This window comes from Candoia aspera, chromosome 2 (genome assembly GCF_035149785.1).
Source record: "Candoia aspera isolate rCanAsp1 chromosome 2, rCanAsp1.hap2, whole genome shotgun sequence".
Classification (NCBI taxonomy): domain Eukaryota; kingdom Metazoa; phylum Chordata; class Lepidosauria; order Squamata; family Boidae; genus Candoia; species Candoia aspera.
In genome coordinates this window covers 143,704,707-143,727,685 of record NC_086154.1, presented here as the reverse complement: position 1 = coordinate 143,727,685, position 22,979 = coordinate 143,704,707, and the positions used below count along the sequence as shown (strand labels likewise).

The 22,979-nt window shown below is 43.1% G+C and overlaps 1 protein-coding gene across 1 annotated transcript; it reads right to left on the bottom strand.

Annotated features, from left to right (window-relative positions):
- Positions 1-801: 801 nt before the first annotated feature.
- SLC48A1 (solute carrier family 48 member 1) lies at positions 802-22,732 on the bottom strand. The gene is made up of 3 exons (XM_063293970.1): positions 22,527-22,732; positions 5,369-5,536; positions 802-3,389 (listed from the first exon to the last, which is right to left on the bottom strand). The coding sequence occupies exons 1-3, from the start codon at positions 22,663-22,665 to the stop codon at positions 3,253-3,255; spliced, it is 444 nt and encodes a 147-aa protein (XP_063150040.1). The 5' UTR covers positions 22,666-22,732; the 3' UTR covers positions 802-3,252.
- Positions 22,733-22,979: the final 247 nt, after the last annotated feature.

The following is a 22,979-nucleotide window of genomic DNA, read 5'->3' as shown; positions in this document are numbered from 1 at the left end:
AGGCCAAAGCAACATTTCTGAGGTTGGCCACAGTGAGCAGGCTGCATTTTACACACACACACACACACACACAAGCAGGAATGGAACTTCCTAGATTTTTTCCTCCAGTTTCAGTGGCTTTTTTCCTTCAAAAAATGTATTTTATGTATTTCTTGCCTCCAAAATGCAGAAGGATTAGGAGCTCCAGGGGCCATAAAGAGAAATTCTGGAGCTATATAGAGCCTAGGATGTTTTAAGCATCTTGCAATACTCATTCTTTCTGCAACCAGAATGAAATTGCAGCAGGAGGCAAAAGATGCTGGTTCCCAGGCTGTGGAATTACAGTAGCACACCTCCTTCTGTCAGTCACTAGCAGATGGAGCAAACCGTGCTAGCTTTTGCAAATGCTTGGATCCTCTCCATAGTTCATGCAGGAAAAAAAAATCACAATTTCTATTTCAAGAGTCAGTGGCTATTCCATGGATAATAGCAAAGCACATGCATGCCAAAATGTGATATCTGGAAGCCTCTCTTTATCATTTAAAAGTGCTGCAAGTGTGCAGAGCTATTGTGATATCCTTTAAGAACAAAAGCAAGCATCCCTTTCTAATGAAATATATAAATTAATTAAATAATGGAGATACTTGCTTCCTTCAAAAATGATGTCCAAAGGCTACTGCCTCAGCATTTTCCATTGTGTGACATAAATTTGGACCAGTATATCTGGACTCTTTCAGCACCTGCTTTGTACTTACAGATTCACCTACATGCTCCCTGCTCTTGACTTTCCTCTGCAAGAAAGAAAGAGACTTTTAAATGTTTTTAAACTTTATTTTATTAATAAGAAAAATGGCATGCGAACATCCTTCACCTGGGTGAACCATTCCCTTTCACATACCTATTGCACATGGAGAGGAGAAAGCAAAGCACAAAACATACTATCTGCTGTTTGAGTTTCAACAGGGATGAAACAGCGAGATTGAAAAGAGTGGATGAATGTAATGCATCACCACTGGGTCTTCTGCAATGTTACTACAGTAATGAAGCACCGCATGGACAAAGTCCCACTTTCTCCACTGTCTGGCACCAAGCTGGCTACCATTTTCTTCACCATAAACTCCTTAGTAAATGATCTTTTAGCACATTAATAACTTCATTCTACTGGAGGACAGCTTGCGCCAAACAGATTTCTTCTTACATACTTCTTCAACTGTCCGTGAAGATTTGGTGTCCCTGCATCTACCAGATCCCTTCTGTGCTGTTGAGAGTCCCTGTTTTTCAAAAGAACGCCGAGAAACCTGGTCCTTGCGGTACAGATCACCAAGCCTGATGGGAGTACCATTGGCCATGCAGCATATTTGACAAACAGGATGGCATTTGAAGCATGAGGAGTTTGTCAATAAACATGAAGCATCTCTACAGCTGCCTTATATCCAACAGATTAATCACCCATCAATCCAAAGGGAACAATAACCCACTTGATTTTCATCCCAGTGCTTCCTGACATCTTAGGGACAATTGGCTCAGCCACAGCCACCTCACTAGGGATCATTCTACATAAAGGTCTACAGATTTGATGGGTAAAGATACAGAAATTTAAGAGACAGGGCATCCCCTATAATTCTGCTTTCAGGTTAGGGTTAGTCCAAATCTTTCCTTTGGATGGACGAAGAGTGTCAGCCCCAAAGAAATGCCAACAGCTCTTAGAGTAGGAGAGAAAGAAATTGCAAGGAGCAATTGCACACCCAGCTGTCAGGTCAGCAAAAGCAAAAAGGGGAGAGATGGGTGAAGGGGGAATAGTGCAACATGCCCACCCTTTCAAACACATCCACTGTACAACAACTGAAGCATTTTAAGTGAGATCACAATGGCAATTTAGTTTAGAAAAAGAACTCAAAGGCAATATGTTGTGTCCAGGTGAGGCAGAAAAATTCCCAAGCCACCATTTCTTCTCATACATGGCACCTACCCCACTTCTTCAATTCTATCCCAGACAAGCTTGATCTAAAGCAGCTAAGTGTTCTGTTAAAAAAAAATGTGCCTTTCTTTTTGTAAATTAGTTTATGCAGAGTAGGTTACAGAATGTGAGTCCACTGATCGGGGTGACCAGTCCAAGTTCCTCGGCTAACAGTCCACTCATAACTCATTCAACGTGGTCCGCTGAATTCCTATTCAACCAGAAGTAAAAATCAGAGAATAAGATAACAACCGAATAATTGTGACAATTACCTATTTTTGTCCCAATCTGCAAGAAATAAAGACAACACAGTTGACTCCCAAGAATGAATTGGCTCCCCTGATCCTAAAATAGGCCAGTTGTTCACTTTATAAAGTAACAGTTTTAGACAAAAACGCTAAGTGTAAGAAAACGGCATTACGGATGAGGAATGCAGGCCTTCCAGATACTTCTGAAGCGCAGTTCATGGTATTCATCACCACTGGCTGAGGCTGCTGGCAGCTGTGATTAACATCTGGAAATCTCCAGGTCCCTCCCTATGTTGAGCAGACAGCTACAGGGGAAGGGGAAACACTTGGATAGGAATGTTGTGTTCCTTCTTAACCCAGAGGGTCACTCTCCAAAACTGCAGATGCCTTTACAACAGTATTTAAGCTTTGCCTAACTGAAATTAAAGAAACATCCATCATAACCATTTAAGACTGCAGGAGAAAAAAAAAGGGTGCAGAGCAGAGTTCTGTTCACAACATACATTTCTTGTCCCTAAACTGTGATAACCAAGACCACAGCACACATGCAAGCCTCCCCACCAAAGCATCAGACAAGGGAAGAGAACTTGCTTTAAAAAAGTTGTCTTAAAATGGAGTCACACCTTGAGCTATAAAAATACATCTGTATGAAAGGAGTACAAATCAATCCTTGCTTGATAGCACTGGACCACAGACTTTGCCCCCGCATTCTCATTAAAGAAAAAAGCTATGAAAAATGCCATAGGTCATAGACATTAGGGACTTGGAATCAAAACTCGGGTCCTGCTAAACATCTTGAATCATCCATTCAAACAACAAAATCCTTGTGAAAGATGAGTGCACATGGACAAACAGAACTAGTCAAAAGGGCAAATGATCGGACAAAAGCAATTAGGAAGCGCTCCTAATGAAACCAGCAGAGAAAACGCAGAAGCAGGTCAAGCACCTGCTGTTGGCTTCTTTCAGCCGCCTCCTTGCCAACCCCTTGCCTCCAAGGGTCAGTCAGCTGAACAACAGCCTTCCTTGACCCTCCAAGGTCTTTCTTTGATGGAACTGATGTCCAGGATCTCAGAAGTCACTCAGAATGCTGATGTCTGCAAACTCTTTCTTGTACCGATGAGAGTACAAGCCAAGGAGAAAAGCCCATTTGAGGGAAAGGATGCTCCAGATGCAGGACAGGTAGTAGCTCCGTGGATCCTTAAAGGCTGGGAAGAACAAGCAAATTTAGCATCTTATTAAGAGGAAAAAGTAGCATCGCTCCAGTGCTGATAACCCTACCAACTAGGTTCACTACTTCCAACATCTACTCAGTAAAGTCAGAGGGCTCAATCTTGAACCACTGGTCAAAATAACTGGGGATTATGATTGCTATCACTCAAGAGCACCAGAGCACCAGAGATTTTTCACTTGTCCTAGACTCTGTTATTAGATTTTAACTCCAGCATTCTCAAGCAGGATGCCCAACAGTCAGAGATAAGGAACTGAGCAATACCTGGAAAGCCTCTGCCCCTGGTGCAAGATTATGTCTTTACCAGTTACAATTTGATGCTTCCAAGAACCTCACAGGTTTTTGATTGGTTGGTTGGTTGATTTAGTAGACTTATGTGCTGCCTCAACCATGACTTGACTCTATTATGATAATATCAGACTTGGCAATAGCCACATCCATTTGGTGAATGTATGGTGATCTATTTACTTTAACCCATTTTGGAACTTCAATGGGATCCCTAGAATGATCTCTGAAGGACTGCCATTGACTACAGCCAACTCACAGTACTTGTTCCACAATACAATTTTTTCCTAGCTGATAACTCTAAAGTATATCCTCGTCTGCAGTTTCCCAATTAAAATAGCTTTGTGATGATAGGGTTCTCTTTACTGCATGGGACTGGCAGTCCCTAACAGCAGTAGCAAAATAAAACCTTACAATTGTTTTAGAAACTTAATGTCTCCAAGGGAAGACATCCCAAGAAAAGGATATTGCTTACGGGGACTCTTAGGTGTGCTGAAATTAGAATTCCTAGAATTTTTACCTAGCCTGCTGTAGAGAAACACATCTGAAAACCCCCAATTAGAGAAGGAGGCTTAGAGTAACCAAATACATTTTTTGGCAAATCTCAGGAATTACATGGCAGTATAAGGAAAGCCAATCTCTGAGCCGTTTGAGGATCTACAGATCAAAAATCACCTTTGGATTCCCCTTTCAAGGGAATCATATTCAAGCATTATTGTAGAGCCAAACAGAATTAAATCAGCACTGCCTGCATCCAGCCTTGATCCTGAGAAAGTAAATCTGCAGGCACTCAATGGCACAATCAAATACTTGAAAGACTGTAGAATTAGGATTCTAGCTCACATATAAGCCTTTGTACCTACACCTATTCCTGCAAAGGACCCTTCCATGCAGTGGTAAGGTGGGAGGGACTCCTTGACAAATGCAATGCTGGGATCCTGTTCTCTACACAACAAATGCTTCTCGATTTGCCATCACTGGAGCAGAATCACCAAGCTGATACATTGCAAACAGAAGGTCCTGGCTTCCACCTGTGGCACCTGCAGCTAAGAACATTTCAGGGAAGCTGCACTGATGAACAGCATGAGCCTGAGAAATGAGGAGCAACTGTTGCTTGGCACAGGCTACTATAGGCTAGATAGATCAATAAGCTGGCTGAGGATTGGGCAGATAACTTCCTAGGTACACAGTACAAAGCTGCCTTGTAGCCCAGATAATTACTGCCCTCTGAAATGGAAGATCACCAGAACAACAAACTGCTCATCCCTTGCACCAAAGCTCTGTTTGGTCCTTTGAATCCGTTAGCTATCATGGAGGCCACATTCACCTTTAGCAATAGTGCAGCACAAATGCACACGCTTTTGGAGCTTTAGGGAAGCAGGTTCCTAACTCATCTGGGGAGCCAGATGCTGCTGGATTACAATTCTGATCATCTCTGAACACTGGCCATGTCAACTGGGATTGATGGAGCCCAATATTGTCCAGAGGGTCCCAATCTATGCAGACAGAGTTGGTGGAAATGCCTGGTGGAACCTCTAAATGCGGAGGGGGAAGTGGAGCAGGCTTCATGGCTGTCACAAAAATGGGTCTTCCTCCTTTTTTTGGCTGCACAGAGTTTGCTCTGCTAGTGTTAGAGCTAGACTTCAAGAGAGAACCAAGGCATGGACTTACATTGGCTCTTTAAGATGGCCAGGGCCAGGAATGTGCAGAATCCCACCACGGAGAGTATGCCGAAGAAAATGCCAACACATAGGAAGAACTTCAGACCTTTCAACCAAGTCCTCCAGTAGTCCTGCATATACATCACATGTGTGATTAGGGCCCAGAGTGCCAAGACACCTGTTTGAACCAAGCGAGAAGGAGAATCAGTAAAAAGTGGGCATGCAAACTCCAAAATTGATCAGCAGCCTTAACCAGCAGGTTTCTGCAACTTCCTTTAGGTCAGAGTGACTTTTGGCCTGTAAGTGGCACTCCAAAATGGGGGACAAGAGAAACACACTATGTTTGATTGGTTTTAATTTAAAATAATTTAACCCAATTCCCTACATGGCTTACAACCAGGTACCTTCAAAATTGCCTGCTCCAAGCAAAACCTGCCCACCTCAGATGTGCTGGGAGAAGGTGAAAGTCCCTGCCCCATAAATGGCTGCAGGAGGGGACTTGGAAGAGATCCCAGAGATCCCCTCCTATGGGACCAGTTGCCCCCAAAGTAAGAACAGTGTTCTTCTTACTAATGTTTAGAAAGCTTCTTCAAGTGGGCCTTTGGGGTTTGAGTAGATGTGAAGTAGGTACCTAGGGGTGTGTGTGCTGTTTTATTATTGCTATGGCATTTTTTGGATATGTGGATGTGTTGATATTTTTGCTGCTGATAAACTCTATTGTGAGTTTCACTTTTGTAAGTCGCTTCAATTTAGGTGTGTGTCTTTTTAATCGAAGTGATTATAAAAGCACAATAAACAAACCAATAAATAAATCCAGTGGATTTAAGAATGTCCAAATTCTGTCACATTCCAAATCATGTGTTGGTGATGGTGTTTGGAGGCGCATCCAAGGCTTTTGAGAGTCATCTGCTCTCCTTTGCACCTTTGCTCCAGGTTCTCAGCATCTTCAAATGTTTCTGCCATGTGCCACTTCAAAGTGAAAATGAGTTCTAAAAGGAAATCCTCTCTCGTCCAATATACTCCTTGCCTATAGAAAGCGAGCATGCCAGGACAAAAGATACGGTAGATAACTTTTCAGCACTATAATTAGGTCTGTTTTCTATGTTCAGGGAACTTTTTTGGACTATGGGGAGCATTTCTGCACAAAAGCCAAACCTAATATCAGACATCAGGGCTGTGCAATGCTTCATATTCAATACCAAATAGGTACCACAGAGTATATGTATGCATGGGGTGGGAGTGGGGATCTGCAGCTCTTTAAAGCAGCTGTGTCCTTCTCCAAGAGCATGGAGCAGCTGCCTTGGCTGCCAACTTCAGTAACTGATCCAAGCTGGAGACAATCTGGCATCCTTCAGATGTGCAAGCTACAGCCTGTCTTATTCAGCATAGTTTTATTGGCCATGCTAGCTGAATGAAAAGAGCAGAAGCCTATCTGGAGATATCTGTGCTGGGAGTCCAGGGCATTGTAGCATCAAAAGTCTTAAATACAGAGTTTAATTTTTTAATTTTAAAATTAAAATTGTTTAATTCTGGGTAAACATAGTTTCAGATTTCACTGGCCCAAACAATCAGGCAAAAGATAAGACACAAGATTTGCCCTCTTGTGGTAAAAAAAGTTTGCTACAAGCAACTGGTACCAGCTGAAATAGGAAGCAGCTGAGAATTGGAGAGTAAATACAACACTTTGGGGGTAGCTCCTCAAGGGGATCTTAGCAGGTGGCAACACTGGCTGCCTTTGTCTGGATGCAGAAGCTAAGCAGGATCAGATCTGGCTAGTACTTGGATGGACTAATAGGGAATTCCAGGGCTAGGACTGAGAAGTTGAGGGAAGAACTGGGGGAGAACACAATGGCAAATTACTGCTATTCTATTCTGTTGCCAAGAAAACTTTCTGCTATTCTATTCTGTTGCCAAGAAAACTTGAACTTGACCTGAAAATGTTACTTTTTTTTAATCCGGAGGAACAAAAGGTTCAGGTAAGAGTGCCTCTGCTTTGGAGATGGAGAGCAAGTCAGAGTGCAGAAGCCACGTGCAACAGAGGCTACTCTGCAAAATGAGGTGCTCTGAATCCTCCAAAGGGGAAGCAGATACACCTGTAGTAAGAGCAGGGCTGGATCACACCAAATGCCAGTTGCCAAGAAAATGACACCTAGAGGATAGGCATGCAGTGGCATCCATGCTCTCCAAGGAATCGTACTGCAGGCACTGGGAGCCACTGACAGCCTGGCTGGCAGCATCTGGAACAAAAAACACCGAGGTCCAGGAAAAGAGCATTTTCTCCTCCCTTTCCCAAAGCAACATTTGGGATCATCAGGGTTTTTTGAACCTACGAAGCTAACTCTTGAACATGTGGAGCTGGTGGGGGAAAAGTTGCATGGATCTGTCCATGTTGGTCACCAAAGCTGAGCTCAACTTGGGGGCATCTTTACTTTTATCGCCCCTTTAAGAGGGCAGCAGCAGCTGTTATAGGACTGTACTAGTGGGAAGGCATCAAGATCTCTGAGAAGGTGTCAGAGCATGGGAATGGGTAGGCTGGCTGAGGAATTCTGGGAGTTGAAGTCCACACATCTTAAAGTTGCCAAAGTTGAGAAACACTGAAGTAGAGAGCGCTGTTTATTGCTGTGCCCACTTAGTGCAAGTCTATCTGCAAGAATTGTCATGAAAAAGTGTCTATGTACCTACATCTATCTATAGTGAACATGTGTAAACATTTCACTTCAGATATGCCGGATGAGCAGAGGGAGAGACTGCAGAAAGAGCTGATAGACTGCATCCTGCAGATTCTGCAGCATAACCCACAGCTCCATTATTACCAGCTGTTGGCAAATGCTTTAGGGTCTACCTAATTTAATATATATTTAAAAACACAATCAAGAGAAAAAAAAACTGGGGAAAAAACTCCAAGAAAAACAGAAAAAAAAAGAGATTGGCAAGTCATATAAAACTGAGTAAGAAATTTAAAGTAATGTTAGATCAGTACTGTGTATTAAAGTATCATATATCAATTGAAGACTTCAAAAATCTACCCAAATCAAGTAAATATTCAGTAATCAACAAAAGCAACCCATATACAGTATATGAATCCTATATGAATGAACAATTAACAAAAGCTTCTAATTTTAAAAAATTCTAGGGATACCTTTTTTCTGGCCTCAGCTTGCAGCATATTCCAGTTCAACCCCTGAATTATAGAAACAACACAGGATTTTAAGTTTAGCTACTATTTTAAGTGGAAAAAGTTGTCTTGGGTACCAATGAGAGCTTCCTCCTCATTTAAAAAAGCAGTTTATTGATGGGAACTTGAGGGGTTTTTTTGTTACTGAAGTCACAGCCTGGGAGAAATACACAATCTCTCCATGGTTGTGGCTCTGATGGAAGGGAATCCCAGTGAACTCACACCATATGCATAGCTCTTGGAAATCCCTTTTCTTTTCAGCTTTACTGTCTCTATTTTCCCCAACTTAAAGCTCTTCAGATATAGCTAAGAATTCGGAGAATCATAGGCCCCAAATGTCTGGAGGGCAGCAGGTTGGGGGAAGAAGCTGCCTCAGCAAAACTGGAACAGAAGGACCCACCGGCTGACTGCACTGAATGAGACTAATAGTTATAGCTAGTGTAGAAAGCTGGGGAGCAAGTCTAGAAAAGTCTGAGATGGATTTGCACTAAAAAAAACCAAAATTCGAAGTTATGGGCTTCTGCAAGTTTCTTTAGGGGAAAAAGTAAACCTCAAAGTGTTTTTCAAAGCTCAGCCAAGGAGGAAACTTCCCCTTTTCTAAAAGCTGACATAAAGACAAACAAGCTTCTGGTGATACTAGTGATTAAAAATGCCAAGTCACATTTTCACTCTTTCCCTGTTTCCTGAGCAAAAAGGGGTCAGACTCAAGTCTTTTCCTCACATGTTCAAAAACTGAGTCAGCTCATAAGGCAGCCAACTGCCTTGTGATGAGGGACTCCTGACAGGGCATTGGAAAAACACCCTTGTGACTCAGCAAAACAGTCCTTGGAAAGGAATGAGTTGGCAAAAAGTTCAAGAACTTCTCAAAATCCCTGTAACAATTTCTATGTTTGTTTCTGCAGCCTCTGCACTCAAAAGCACCCTTCGATCAACTAGGCAAGGGACCTTGATTTTGAAAACAAAAACAAAAACATGTGGGCTGTGCAAACTGTACAAATATATTTATCTCCAAAGTTTTCTTCCCAATAACGAAAAGTAATGATACTAAAATATTGGATTGCAAAACAGTCCCATATATTTAACGTGGCTTAAAATTTATATTAAAAAAATAAAGCATTACTGGGAAAATACTTTATTGGATTACCAATCAGTATCTAAAACTTGATAATCTAATCATACCCAGCTCCTCTGAGCTGCTTCAATTAAAAAAAAAAAAGAACTCTAGAGGCACTGGAAGTTGCGATCAGGCTAATTTTTAGTATGAAGAGCTATCAATTAAATATGTGTGCATTTCCAGGAATAATCAGACGAAAATAGTTAATTAGAAGCTATAAAGCAGCTTAGTTTGGCTAATACTGCATTTTATTCATGCACTTATACTTTATTATTTACCAGTTCTAGACACCAAAAAAACTAAAATACAGCAGCAAAGATTCTGACTTAGAGCAAAAGTGGTATCTCATGAGGTTGGCTAATTATAAAGATCACCCCCTTTGCTTAAATCATGTGCTCATCAAAACTAAGTAATATATCAAAACTAAGTAAGCCACCCAGAGTCACTTGCTGAGATGGGCAGCTGTAGAAATCGAATAAATAAATATGAATAGACCCATCTTCCACATTTTCAAGAAAAAAAGGAAGGCAGCACGGTGATTAAATACACAGGATAAACTATTAGAGATTGCTTATGAATAGGACCTGGTTACTTGAGGCCTGTCACCCATGATTTGATCCTGCAGGGTTGGCGCACTACTCTCAGGATCCTGGAAGCGTGCGTTCTAGTATTAGTGCCTGCCCTCTGGAACGAAGTTCCCCCTGAGTGTCAGCCCTTCAAGGTAGACCAGACTAGGAAAGCAAAGTTATGAATACTAAATCCACTTTTATTATAGGGTTACAGTAACAGAATCTTGCAAGTCTGAAAGTGCCTCCCTCCCCCATATCTGCCTTTATCTACAAGAGAACTAGGGAGGGTCAAATCTGAGATGTTTTCTCAAATTACATTTCTGCCCTGGACTCAGATTTCTTTTATCTGACTGTTGCCTTGGCCGCAGCTCTTCCTCCTGTCCCTCAAGGTTATTCTCACAGCCCATTACATGGAGATCCAGATGGCCCCCACTGTTGTTTAGAAGAGCCATGAAGACTAGACTCTTCACTCAGGCCTTCGGCAAGGGGGAGCGAGTCCCCTCACTTCATCTCGCTTGCCATTTTTACAATTTTTATGTTTTATTTTAATTTCTTCGTTTTGAGCCCCCAGAATCATTCAGAGTTGGGCAGCATACAAGTTTAAGTCATCATCATCATCATGGACCATCAGTTGGTGCTGGCACATGCAAAGTGGCAATTTCTACAGTGGGTTGTATATATAAATAACCGTCACAGATAAATTACAACTGTTGGACCTTTGATGCCACTTCATTTACAGTCCTCTTCAAAAAAGCCAATTCACCTTACTTTGCACTGCAGGACTGGTAGGTACACCAATGTAGAGCAAAGGAACTTAATATGGGAGTGTGGACCAGTGCAGTTAGATTCAAGTCTGCCCTCAGCCATGGAAGCCCACTGAGCCACACACGAGTTTCCAATCCAATCTACCTTACAAGGCTGTTGTGAGAAATAACGGGTGAAAAGGCGGGATAGCCACTGAATGAATCAATCAATATTTCCCAAATTTTAATGTATACTTCCAACTGGGAAGGACTGTAAGCTATATATGAACATGGAGTATAACTCAGTCAGGATTAGTAGGGACAAGAGTGCTCTTTACAAAGAATGAAGAACAATCATTAACCTAGAGGGGTCTTGAAGCTAAGGTATAAAGTCTATTTTCTTTTCACTCAACTATGCCTCTGAAACTGCATGGAGATCACATAAAAGGGTCCCCTGGAAACGCTGCCCAAACCTGGCATGTGATTCCACTTTAAGAAATGTCACTGGAATCTAAGCTAACCACCCCCCCACCCCCCAAAAGTGGTAATCTAGTCTACAAGGCCTAAAAAATAGTTACAGCATTTTCCTGAGCATATAGTTTTTTTTCTGTTGGAAAAAGCAGTAGCTCCCTTACATTACCAAGTTTAGGTAGGTTAAAGAAAGGGGTGGTGGGTTTTAGATTTTTAATTCTTAACCACAGCTACTTTTCCCAGTTTGATGCCTCCCAGACGTATGCATGCACATGTTAAATTTCTATCCTGCCTTGCCTTAAGGAGCTCAGGGTGGTGTTACCCAGCACTCCCTGCACAACAACACTACAAAGGAGGCTGGGCTGAGACAGAATGGTCCAAAGTCACAAGGTAGGTGTCCATGGCTGAGAGAGGACTAAGCCTGGGTTCCCCTGCTGCTGGTCCAATACCTTAACCACAATTGAACACTACAACACCCAGAATTTCCAGACAACATGGTCCTGGCAGATCTGGAGCGTGTATGATTGGTGATTGCTGAGTGCCACCACTTTATGACATTCCCAGCGCAGGCAGGGGACAGTCATGATCTGGGCCTGGGATTCCTTCTGGCCAGGCTGCAGCAGATCCATGGCTCTGAAGATCACCTCTCATGAGCATAAAAGCTATTGTCAGAAGGCCGCACATTCAAGCATGACCTCTTTGGCCCAGATCCAGTACAAGCAAATCCTTGGCTCGTTCAGCCAGGCTGCTCCAGAAAAACAATTGTGTTGATTTGTCCCCCCCCACCCCATCACTTATGCTGCTGAGTGACATCAGCAACTGTCCGGCAGCACCGAGGAGGAGGCGGCTTAAGGGAGGGACCATCTGCAGCTTGGTGTTGCCTTCCCTGGCCCTGAATGCAGTCATTCTTTTGGCCCAACCACTCTCTTGGTAAAATTCCTAGCCTGCCTTCCAGATGGAAGGCAACATCAGATTTGATGAAATTGATGAAAAATACTCAAGGTGACTTGTTCAAGGTAGCAGCATATTCAGGAAACAACATGCACTCAACCCCACAGCTTCCAAAAAATTCATTTGCTGGAATCCCAGATATGTCCCTAATCTAGTAAGTATTAGATCTGCCCACAAGTGGAGACCATGCCAAAAGCTCGGAATCACCAATGTGCTCAGTTCATCCATATCTCCAATGACTGGGAAACTGTTTTCCTCTTTCCAGTAAGAGTATTGGGGTGGGGGTGGAACCTCCCTTCTGGGAGAAAACAAGTCAGGCTAAAAATGCATTTCATACAGCCTTTCACCTGCCACAAAGGCAATCAGGTTTGGTAGGAAAGGGCTCAGGGTAATTCATCTGCAAACTCTTCTCCTCAGGCTGCCAAGAAAGCCTTTTCTCACACAGAGCACATCCTGAAGGCTGGCTTGATCAGCTGGGCTGAAATACCGAACTACACAAGACAAACTTTCCAAGTATTCTTAAAAACTTCCTTGCAAATCACATCCACTTACTTCCCATAAAATCCGGCGGTGGGAGGACTTTCCAACAGTATAGCAATTTCCTGCTGCATCATTGTGCAATGAAATGCGCCCATAAGCCCTCTTGCAAACCGCCAGGAACCTACCAGCCACAGCCAGTTTAGTATTACGTTCAGACTGGGGCTTCCATCTTGTTACTCCAACAGCAAGCCAGAGACGGGAAGCCAGTTACAAACCCTGGCTTGAAAGTTGCTCTATTATACTTTATGCCAGCATCCCCAATCTTTCTACCCCAATGTGCACATTTGGAATTTAGAGATTAAATTATTAACACATCACAAATTAGGCACCAAGAACCCACTGCTCAGAAGGCAAAGCAGTTACGTTGCTTGCCACCACCTCGTCTAGTTTCACAGGATGCTCTCTGATACTTTCAGCTACCTTTTTAGGTAGTCACAAGCAAAGCAATGAACTGCAGTCCCCTTTCATTTTTTATTTTCAAATTATACCTCTACGGCAGTGTTTCTCAACCTTAGCAACTTTAAAATGTGTGGACTTCAACTCCCAGAACTCCCCAGCCAGCCATGGCTGGCTGAGGAATTCTGGGAGTTGAAGTCCACACATCTTAAAGTTGCTAAGGTTGAAAAACACTGCTCTACAGTATACACAGGGTCTAGGAGCATTTTGTCAGACACTTTGGCAGCTGACTAAAACTGAAGGTGATTCCTTCTCAAGCAGAGTTCTCATTATCAAGATTTATTGCAAGGAATGGGATGGGGTTATGAGAATTCTAGCAACTGAACCAGTTCCCTTTTTAGAATCACTATATCCTTTCATCTTCAGCAAAGGATTGTTACCTTGTCGTGGTGCTGGAGCTTGAGCACCTCAATGATGCCATGAGCTAAACCATGAAGGGCCACCCAAGATGGGAAGGTCATGACAGAGAGGTCAGACTAAATGCGATCCCTGGGGAAGGGAACGACAACCCACCCCAGTATTCTTGCTGTGAAAACTAAATGGATCAGTACAACCAGAGATATGTTGGTATACCATCGGAAGATGAGACCCCCAGGTCGGAAGATGGTCAAAATGCTACTGGGGAGGAACAGAGGATGAGTTCAACTAGCCCCAGACGTGATGATGCAGCTAGTTCAAAGCCGAAAGGATGGCTAGCAGCCGACGGTGCTGGTGGTGAACGGCGAATCCGATGTTCTAAGGATCAACACACCATTGGAACCTGGAATGTAAGATCTATGAGCCAGGGCAAATTGGATGTGGTTATTGGTGAGATGTCAAGATTAAAGATAGACATTCTGGGCATCAGTGAACTGAAATGGACTGTAATGGGCCACTTCACATCAAATGACCACCAGATCTACTACTGTGGACAAGAGGACCACAGAAGAAATGGAGTAGCCTTCATAATTAATAGTAAAGTGGCTAAAGCAGTGCTCGGATACAATCCAAAAAACGACAGAATGATCTCAATTCGAATTCAGGGCAAGCCATCTAACATCACAGTGATCCAAATATACGCCCCAACCACAGATGCTGAAGAAGCTGAAGTAGAGCAGTTCTATGAGGATCTGCAGCACCTACTGGACAACACGCCTAAAAGAGATGTTATTTTCATCACGGGAGACTGGAATGCTAAGGTGGGCAGTCAAATGACACCTGGAATTACAGGTAAGCATGGCCTGGGCGAACAAAATGAAGCAGGACATAGGCTGATAGAATTTTGCCAAGACAACTCAATGTGCATAACAAACACTCTCTTCCAGCAACCTAAGAGACGGCTTTATACATGGACTTCCCCAGATGGACAACACCGAAACCAGATTGACTACATCCTTTGCAGCCAAAGGTGGTGGACATCTATACAGTCGGTAAAAACAAGACCTGGAGCTGACTGTAGTTCCGATCACGAACTTCTTCTTGCACAATTTAGGATCAGACTAAAGAGATTAGGGAAGACCCACAGATCAGCTAGATATGAGCTCACTAATATTCCTAAGGAATATGCAGTGGAGGTGAAGAATAGATTTAAGGGACTGGACTTAGTAGATAGGGTCCCGGAAGAACTCTGGACAGAAGTTGGCAGCATTGTTCAGGAGGCGGCAACAAAATACATCCCAAAGAAAGAGAAAACCAAGAAGGCAAAATGGCTGTCTGCTGAGACACTAGAAGTAGCCCAAGAAAGAAGGAAAGCAAAAGGCAACAGTGATAGGGGGAGATATGCCCAATTAAATGCAAAATTCCAGAGGTTAGCCAGAAGAGATAAGGAATTATTTTTAAACAAGCAATGCGCGGAAGTGGAAGAAGACAATAGAATAGGAAGGACAAGAGACCTCTTCCAGAAAATTAGAAACATTGGAGGTAAATTCCAGGCCAAAATGGGTATGATCAAAAACAAAGATGGCAAGGACCTAACAGAAGAAGAAGAGATCAAGAAAAGGTGGCAAGAATATACGGAAGATCTGTATAGGAAGGATAACAATATCGGGGATAGCTTTGATGGTGTGGTCAGTGAGCTAGAGCCAGACATCCTGAAGAGTGAGGTTGAATGGGCCTTAAGAAGCATTGCTAATAACAAGGCAGCAGGAGACGACGGCATCCCAGCTGAACTGTTCAAAATCTTGCGAGATGATGCTGTCAAGGTAATGCATGCTATATGCCAGCAAATTTGGAAAACACAAGAATGGCCATCAGATTGGAAAAAATCAACTTACATCCCCATACCAAAAAAGGGAAACACTAAAGAATGTTCAAACTATCGAACAGTGGCACTCATTTCACATGCCAGTAAGGTAATGCTCAAGGTCCTGCATGGTAGACTTCAGCAATTCATGGAGCGAGAATTGCCAGATGTGCAAGCTGGGTTTAGAAAAGGCAGAGGAACTAGGGACCAAATTGCCAATATCCGATGGATAATGGAAAAGGCCAGGGAGTTTCAGAAAAACATCTATTTCTGTTTTATCGACTATTCTAAAGCCTTTGACTGTGTGGACCATAACAATTGTGGCAAGTTCTTAGTGGTATGGAGATACCAAGTCATCTTGTCTGCCTCCTGAAGAATCTGTATAACGACCAAGTAGCAACAGTAAGAACAGACCACGGAACAACGGACTGGTTTAAGATTGGGAAAAGAGTACGGCAGGGCTGTATCCTCTCACCCTACCTATTCAACTTGTACGCAGAACACATCATGCGACATGCTGGGCTTGAGGAATCCAAGGCTGGAGTTAAAATCGCTGGAAGAAACATTAACAATCTCAGATATGCAGATGATACCACTTTGATGGCTGAAAGCGAAGAGGAACTGAGGAGCCTTATGATGAAGGTGAAAGAAGAAAGTGCAAAAGCTGGCTTGCAGCTAAACCTCAAAAAAACCAAGATTATGGCAACCAGCTTGATTGATAACTGGCAAATAGAGGGAGAAAAGGTAGAAGCAGTGAAAGACTTTGTATTCCTAGGTGCGAAGATTACTGCAGATGCTGACTGCAGTCAGGAAATCAGAAGACGCTTAATCCTTGGGAGAAGAGCAACGACCAATCTCGATAAAATAGTTAAGAGCAGAGACATCACACTGACAACAAAGGTCCGCATAGTTAAAGCAATGGTGTTCCCCGTAGTAACATATGGCTGCGAGAGCTGGACCATAAGGAAGGCTGAGAGAAGGAAGATTGATACTTTTGAACTGTAGTGTTGGAGGAAAATTCTGAGAGTGCCTTGGACTGCAAGAAGATCAAACCAGTCCATCCTCCAGGAAATAAAGCCAGACTGCTCACTTGAGGGAATGGTATTAAAGGCCAAACTGAAATACTTTGGCCACATAATGAGAAGACAGGACACCCTGGAAAAGATGCTGATGCTAAGGAGAGTGGAAGGCAAAAGGAAGAGGGGCCGACCAAGGGCAAGGTGGATGGATGATATTCTAGAGGTGACGGACTCGTCCCTGGGGGAGCTGGGGGTGTTGACGACTGACAGGAAGCTCTGGCGTGGGCTGGTCCATGAAGTCACGAAGAGTCGGAAGCGACTAAACGAATAAACAACAAATATCCTTTCATACTTTAAGGTGAACCTTGTGATTTTCTTTCTAACAGTTTTCCTGACATCCAGCAAGGAAGCATTTTTTAAGTTGAGAATGGTGTAGCCTGCAGCAGTCTGGGAACCAACTATTCCACTGGAGTTGGGTGGCTAATCAATTCAAATAAACAAACAAACAAATAAATAAAATTCCATATTCTTGGGGGGAAAAGTTTATACTTGAGATTGATGCTTTAGTTTGCAGCCTGCTAGATATCCTTTATTTTTTAATTAAAAAATAAATAAGGTGGGAAATACAATACAAACTATTGAAACAAATTAAGAGAAAGCCCTGTAATGGCATTTTTTCTCTTTTAACAGTATTTTTGCTCTATTCAAACCAGCCAGGTAATTCAGTCTTTTGGATAAAGCAGTCTTTGGATTAAATTCTTCCAGAATGTCTTGACACTTAAGTAATTTTTTAAAAATGATGTGAGAAAGGGGACTGGAACACTGGAGAACAGAGGCGTTGTCTGTGTCTCAGCTTAACTAAGAATGATTCCTCCTCTGGAGAGCCATCAGGTTGGATGGAAATCTAATCTATGGGGAATAAATTTCAGGCCTGTATTATGTTCTGCACAAAAGTGGATGGTTGCATTCTGAAAAACAAAGTTGCAATACCTCACACTCCAAGACTGCCTTCAAAGAACTGCGTGTGACTCAAAACTCTCCCAAATACCAATTTTTATCATAATTATAGTAAAACTTCAATTTCAAGCACACCTACTTCAGTGGACTTTGGTTGCAACAGACAAAATCTAAATTCAGACTGCTTTACCAAACAACAGACTTTTCAGGTGTTTGGAGAATCAATCTAGTCACTGCTTGTACTTTTTAGGTTAATTAATATATTTTAGATGAATTTAGCTTTAATGGGCACCCTTTCCCATCCCTTGGTTTGAAAAAAATAGGTTTAATTGAATCACGTTCACCCACAGCAATCACATTAGTTTTGTTTAATTAACTATGGTTTAATTAAATATACATTTAAAAAATGAAGAAAAACTGCTTTGACTCCTGTTTGGAGCAAATATGTTGACCTTCAGTCTGAATAAAAACATACACCCCTGCTGCTACAGCGCAAAATAAATCTGCTTGGCACTTAGATGCCATATGGGTTAAATACATGCAACTGCACAGAAAAATTAAACATGCACATAAACAAAAATGATAATTGTAGCTCAGTGGAAGAAAGTATGTTTTGCATATGTAAGTTGCCAGGTTCAAATTAATATGTACAATTTTGGTTAAAGAGGTCTTAGATGGCAAAGATTTTTGCTAAACATTTGCAAAGGCATCAGTAGCAGGGGATATATTACTGGATCCTAAGGACTAATAGCTTCAAAAAATAAAGAAAAAAGATCAATTCTTGTCTATCTCCCCACATTTAGCAGGGACAGAACTTTTAAAGAATTCCCCATAGGAATTCAGGATACATGCAGATGTTTTCCAAACTACTACCAAGTTAGAAAACCCAAAACAAACTGCCCTCTTACGGATCCAATCCTCAATCTTTCTTGCCTCAACAAGTTGCCCCTTGTGAATCCTTGTGTTCTTCCTGTCTTGCAGGCATGGCTTTAGTAAACCAGCCATATTTAATTCAGTCAGCTCACTGGGAATCTCCCTGAGCTTGCCTTTTAACACAGGCAAAATCATAGTAATGTCTTTAATGGATGTAATGCACCTGCCATTCTCTCTTCTCCATTATTTCTTCAAGCTTTTCTCAGGCCACATTATAACATTGTTGAGTAAAGCAGCAAAGCCATTAGATATTCATGTGACACCTCCAGAGTAGGCCCATGCTGCATGGCAAGACAAGGTCATGTTGTGACAGACCTAAGGGTTTCCAAGGGATCATGGACTCTCAACTCCCATCCCCTGCAGCCAACATAGCCCATCAGTTGGGATGATGAGAACTGGAGTCGATAACATCAAAAGAGCCCCAGGTTCCCACTGCAGGAGAACCATAAGATTGGAACCAGAACCTGTTCAGAAAGATGTCAGGTATCCTGAAAACACTAGCTGACTAGCAAGTTATTCATGAGCATATTAACCACCAGAATCCTTCAGTAGACAATCAGACTAGGATTTCAATTAAAGGACCTCAGAACTGGAAAATATATTTGTTGAAGATTTTGGAAAACTATCACCACTTTATATAAGCTTTATGAGAACCCGAATAATATAGTGATTAAGGTACTGGATTAGACCTAGGGAGATCCAGGTTAAAGTCTACGCTTGGCCACAGACCCTCACTAAATGACTTGAACCAGTCTTTCACCCTCAGCCCAACCTACTTCACAGGAGTAAGGGTTTAAAACTGGAGTAAAGAATGAGTTCCCAGAAGAAAGGCTGGATACAAATCTAATAAATAAAATACTTGAAGAGGCAGATCAGTGGTCTGATTCAGAATAAAGCAATGCCACATGTACGTAGGTTCCACACGTATTACCTCCAACCAGCTAAGCCATCAATCTGGGGGAGATTGTAGGAGGAGGTGTGTGTTAGTCTATGGAAGCAGAAAAACCTAGAAGGCATCTGGTAGTCTCTTTTCAGACTAACACATTTTATTAAAAGGCGTACACTTTCATGAAATCCCACATCAGTCTAGCCACTCCATGCTCTGATGAAGTGAGCTGAAGTGCTAGCACTGATGATGTTACCTAGTCGGGTAGTGAAATGTCTGCAAGCAAACAACCAAGGATGCCACTCAGTCAGAAGCTGCATGTTTTAATTGTGTAGTTTTGTCTTAACCGTTTTCATGGTTTCTACCGTGCATTGTTGTTTTAATTATATGCTATCCAGAGAACTTCTGCAGTACCGTAAGAAAGGCAAGCCCTGCAAGAAGCAATGTAAATAAACTCCTTAGTAGTCCAAGCTACTAATTATATAATACTGGTGCAGGGTTGCATTTAAATTGGCAAATCAATCTTCACAGAAGTCTGGCTCCTAGGTGCTGTACTGCATTGATGGCATATTAAAATTCTGACTCCAGGATTACTGGTGTGCCTCTAGTGCAGTGTTTCTCAACCTCAGCAACTTTAAGCTGGCTGGGGAATTCTGGGAGTTGAAGTCCACCCAGCTTAAAGTTGCTGAGGTTGAGAAACACTGCTCTAGTAGGATCCCAGACACCTCCTTTGGGGCCTACCAGGCCCCCTGCCTCACCTTTTACCTCATTTTTTAAAATGTACTAATTGATAAGACTGCATTAAGATGCCCTTGGCCATACTGGACAAGCAAAGCAGGATGAGATCTGGTCAGTAGGTGAATGAGAGATAATCAATTCAGCCTAGGCTGGGAAGTCCCCAGAAAAATCCCAGAAGTCAATGACAAATTACAGAGAATTACAGGGTTGGGTCTGTGAAAGCACTAGGAGCTGAGCTCAACTCAGAGAAGACTTTAATTAAGAGAAACCAAAAACCTACAAAGCTGGTTTCTTGGATCATTGTTATTTCCAGGAATGCTTGAAATAAGCATTCCTGGAAATAAATGGCATGGTCCAATGGACCCCAATAAGCTTTCTGAGACAATAAAAAAGCAGGCTAGGTTTTTATTTGCTCAAAATGTGCTGACCAGCCTAAAAGGTTGGGGAACATTCATGTCATGAACCTGAAGCAGGTAACCAGACAGTTATCCCCAGTTACGTCTACCTGTCCCATCAGGACTGGCATGTTGTGGGTCCCATCTATGTCATCTAGCAGGACCCAGGCAAAGAGCCTTTTCTGCCGTGGTGCTGCCCTGTGGAACATCATCCCCTGAACTTTAGCTGGGCCCCAACCCTCCCAGCCTTTATGAAGGCCCTGAAGATATGGCTCTGCTGCCGTGCCTGGGGGTCTGGCAATGGTGGGGAGCTCTTACAGTGGCTGTGTTGAGCTGACGTAGGATGAATTCTGCTGCTGATCATGATTCTCTCTTTTTAAATTAATTACAGGTGGGATTTTTTTTTAGATATTTTATCCCGCCTTTATTATTTTTATAAATAACTCAAGGCAGGGAACATACCTATTACTCCTTCCTCCTATTTTCCCCACAACAACAACCCTGTGAGATGAGTTGGGCTGAGAGAGAGTGACTGGCCCAAGGTCACCCAGCTGGCTTTTATGCCTGAGGCGGGACTAGAACTCACGGTCTCCTGGTTTCTAGCCCGTTGCCTTAACCACTACCCCAAACTGGCTCTATATGTTTGTATATTGGTTGTTAGCTTGCTCTCATTGAATTGTTTTTACCTGTTGTGAACCACCCAGAATCACTTAGATGAGATGGGCGGCCATACAATTTGAATGAATGAATAAATAAATAAAGCATTAGGATTAGAGGTTTGGACTAGACTCTGAAGGTCCCATTCAAAACCTGTCATCCACATGATTCGCAGGGTGTCCTTGGGCCAATCACTACTTCCCTGGCCATGCTACTTCACAGGACTGCCATTAACATCAGATGAACAGAGAAGATCAAATGTTATCTGGAACTCCCTGAATAGGCAGGATACCAGAGTAACAAATGAAGCACAAGATGAAAGTGGCTTAGTATGATGGCCCCGAGGGGTGTATCGTAAGCAACTATAAAAATAAAATTATGAGAGCAAATTTGTGATCAACACAGCATCAATACAAGTCACAACCATCCAAATGAACTGCATCAGAATCTTAAAACAAGTGGCTTTCCAGCCTGGATTTTTTTTAAAGGATCCTACGTTTTCAATGGGTTCCATTTTGGATGCAGGCCTAAAGCAACAGGCAGAAAAAATAAAATAAAATAACTGTTAAGGACAGATGGTAAATGAAGGCTACTGTCTGTCATACAGAAAACTCAACCTCAGCCACAGAAGCCCACTGGGTGACTTTGGACCAGTCACTCTCTCTCAGCCCAGCCAATCTCACAGCGTTGTTGTGGAGGAAAATAGAAGAGGGAACATTACATTGCCTTGAGCTCCTGAATGGAGAATAGGATATACATCTACTAAATAACAAATGTGAGTTGACTCATTATGAATTGCTTTTTGTTTTTGTTTTTTTTGGGTGCCTTTGAGTCAGTTTTTGATTCCTAGTGACTGCCTGGACAAGTCCCTGGGTTATTCATGAAGCCCTGTGGACTAGTAACTTTGATAGATTGATTATGTGCCATCACTTCTGTGTTTTTCTTTGCAGGGCTGCCTTGGGGCGCTTGTCGGACACCTGACAATATACAGAAAACGAGATGCAGAGGAATTCCACTTGGGGGGGCAAGGAAATGAGAAAAATAAAAGATGAACCCTACAACCCTATTCGCCTTTAAAGCACTACCGAACTCAATACAACTTACTTTGGAGCAGAACCACCCCGTCGCCCTTCTGAACGGCCCTTTCCCCCGCAAACAAATCCAAGGGGATTTGTATGGCGTTCGGAAACGAGGCGGGCGGCTTGGCAGGGCTGCAACGGTACCGGGTGCGGGGGATCTCGGCTGTGCTCCCCTCCCGGACCCAAAAGCAGGGAGGAAGGCGAGCGAGGGGGCCACCCGACCAGACCTGCACGCGCGTTGCTCTGTGCCGATCCGGGGCTCACCCGAGAGTCCGCCGGCGGAGGCGGTGTAAGGCTGCCGCAGACTCGGCGCCAGGTTCCAGGCGAGGAAGGCCGACAGCCCCGAAATGATCCCGACCACCGAATACGCCAGGCGGATCGCGATCTTCTTCGTCACCGCCATCGCGGAGCTGAGCCGGCCGCCGCGGCAGAAGAAAGAAAAGGCAGCGATCCACCCCCGCCCCAGCGGCGTCCAAGCCTCGGCCCGCCTCCGGCCCGCCGGCTTCGCAGCGACTCCTGGCGCGCTGGGGGACTCAGGCAGGCTCGGGTTTGTACCCGTTTTACGTAAAAGAGCACTGCCCATGTTATAAATATTCATGAGATTAGGAGATTATTTATTTCGCTCTTGAATCCCGCCCGTCTTCGAGGGAGCGGTTGATTTTTTTCCCCCGCCTCTATTTGTTTTCACAACAACCCTGTGTGGTAGGGTAGTCTAAG

Bases quoted from the DNA above. Each gene is read 5' to 3' on its own strand.
- SLC48A1 (XM_063293970.1), bottom strand. From the start codon at position 22,665: ATGGCGGTGACGAAGAAGATCGCGATCCGCCTGGCGTATTCGGTGGTC. The intron at 5,537-22,526 runs GTGAGCCCCGGA...TGGTTCAAACAG, and splicing joins CTCCGCCGGCGGACTCTCGG to GTGTCTTGGCACTCTGGGCC. The intron at 3,390-5,368 runs GTAAGTCCATGC...TGTTCTTCCCAG, and splicing joins GGCCATCTTAAAGAGCCAAT to CCTTTAAGGATCCACGGAGC.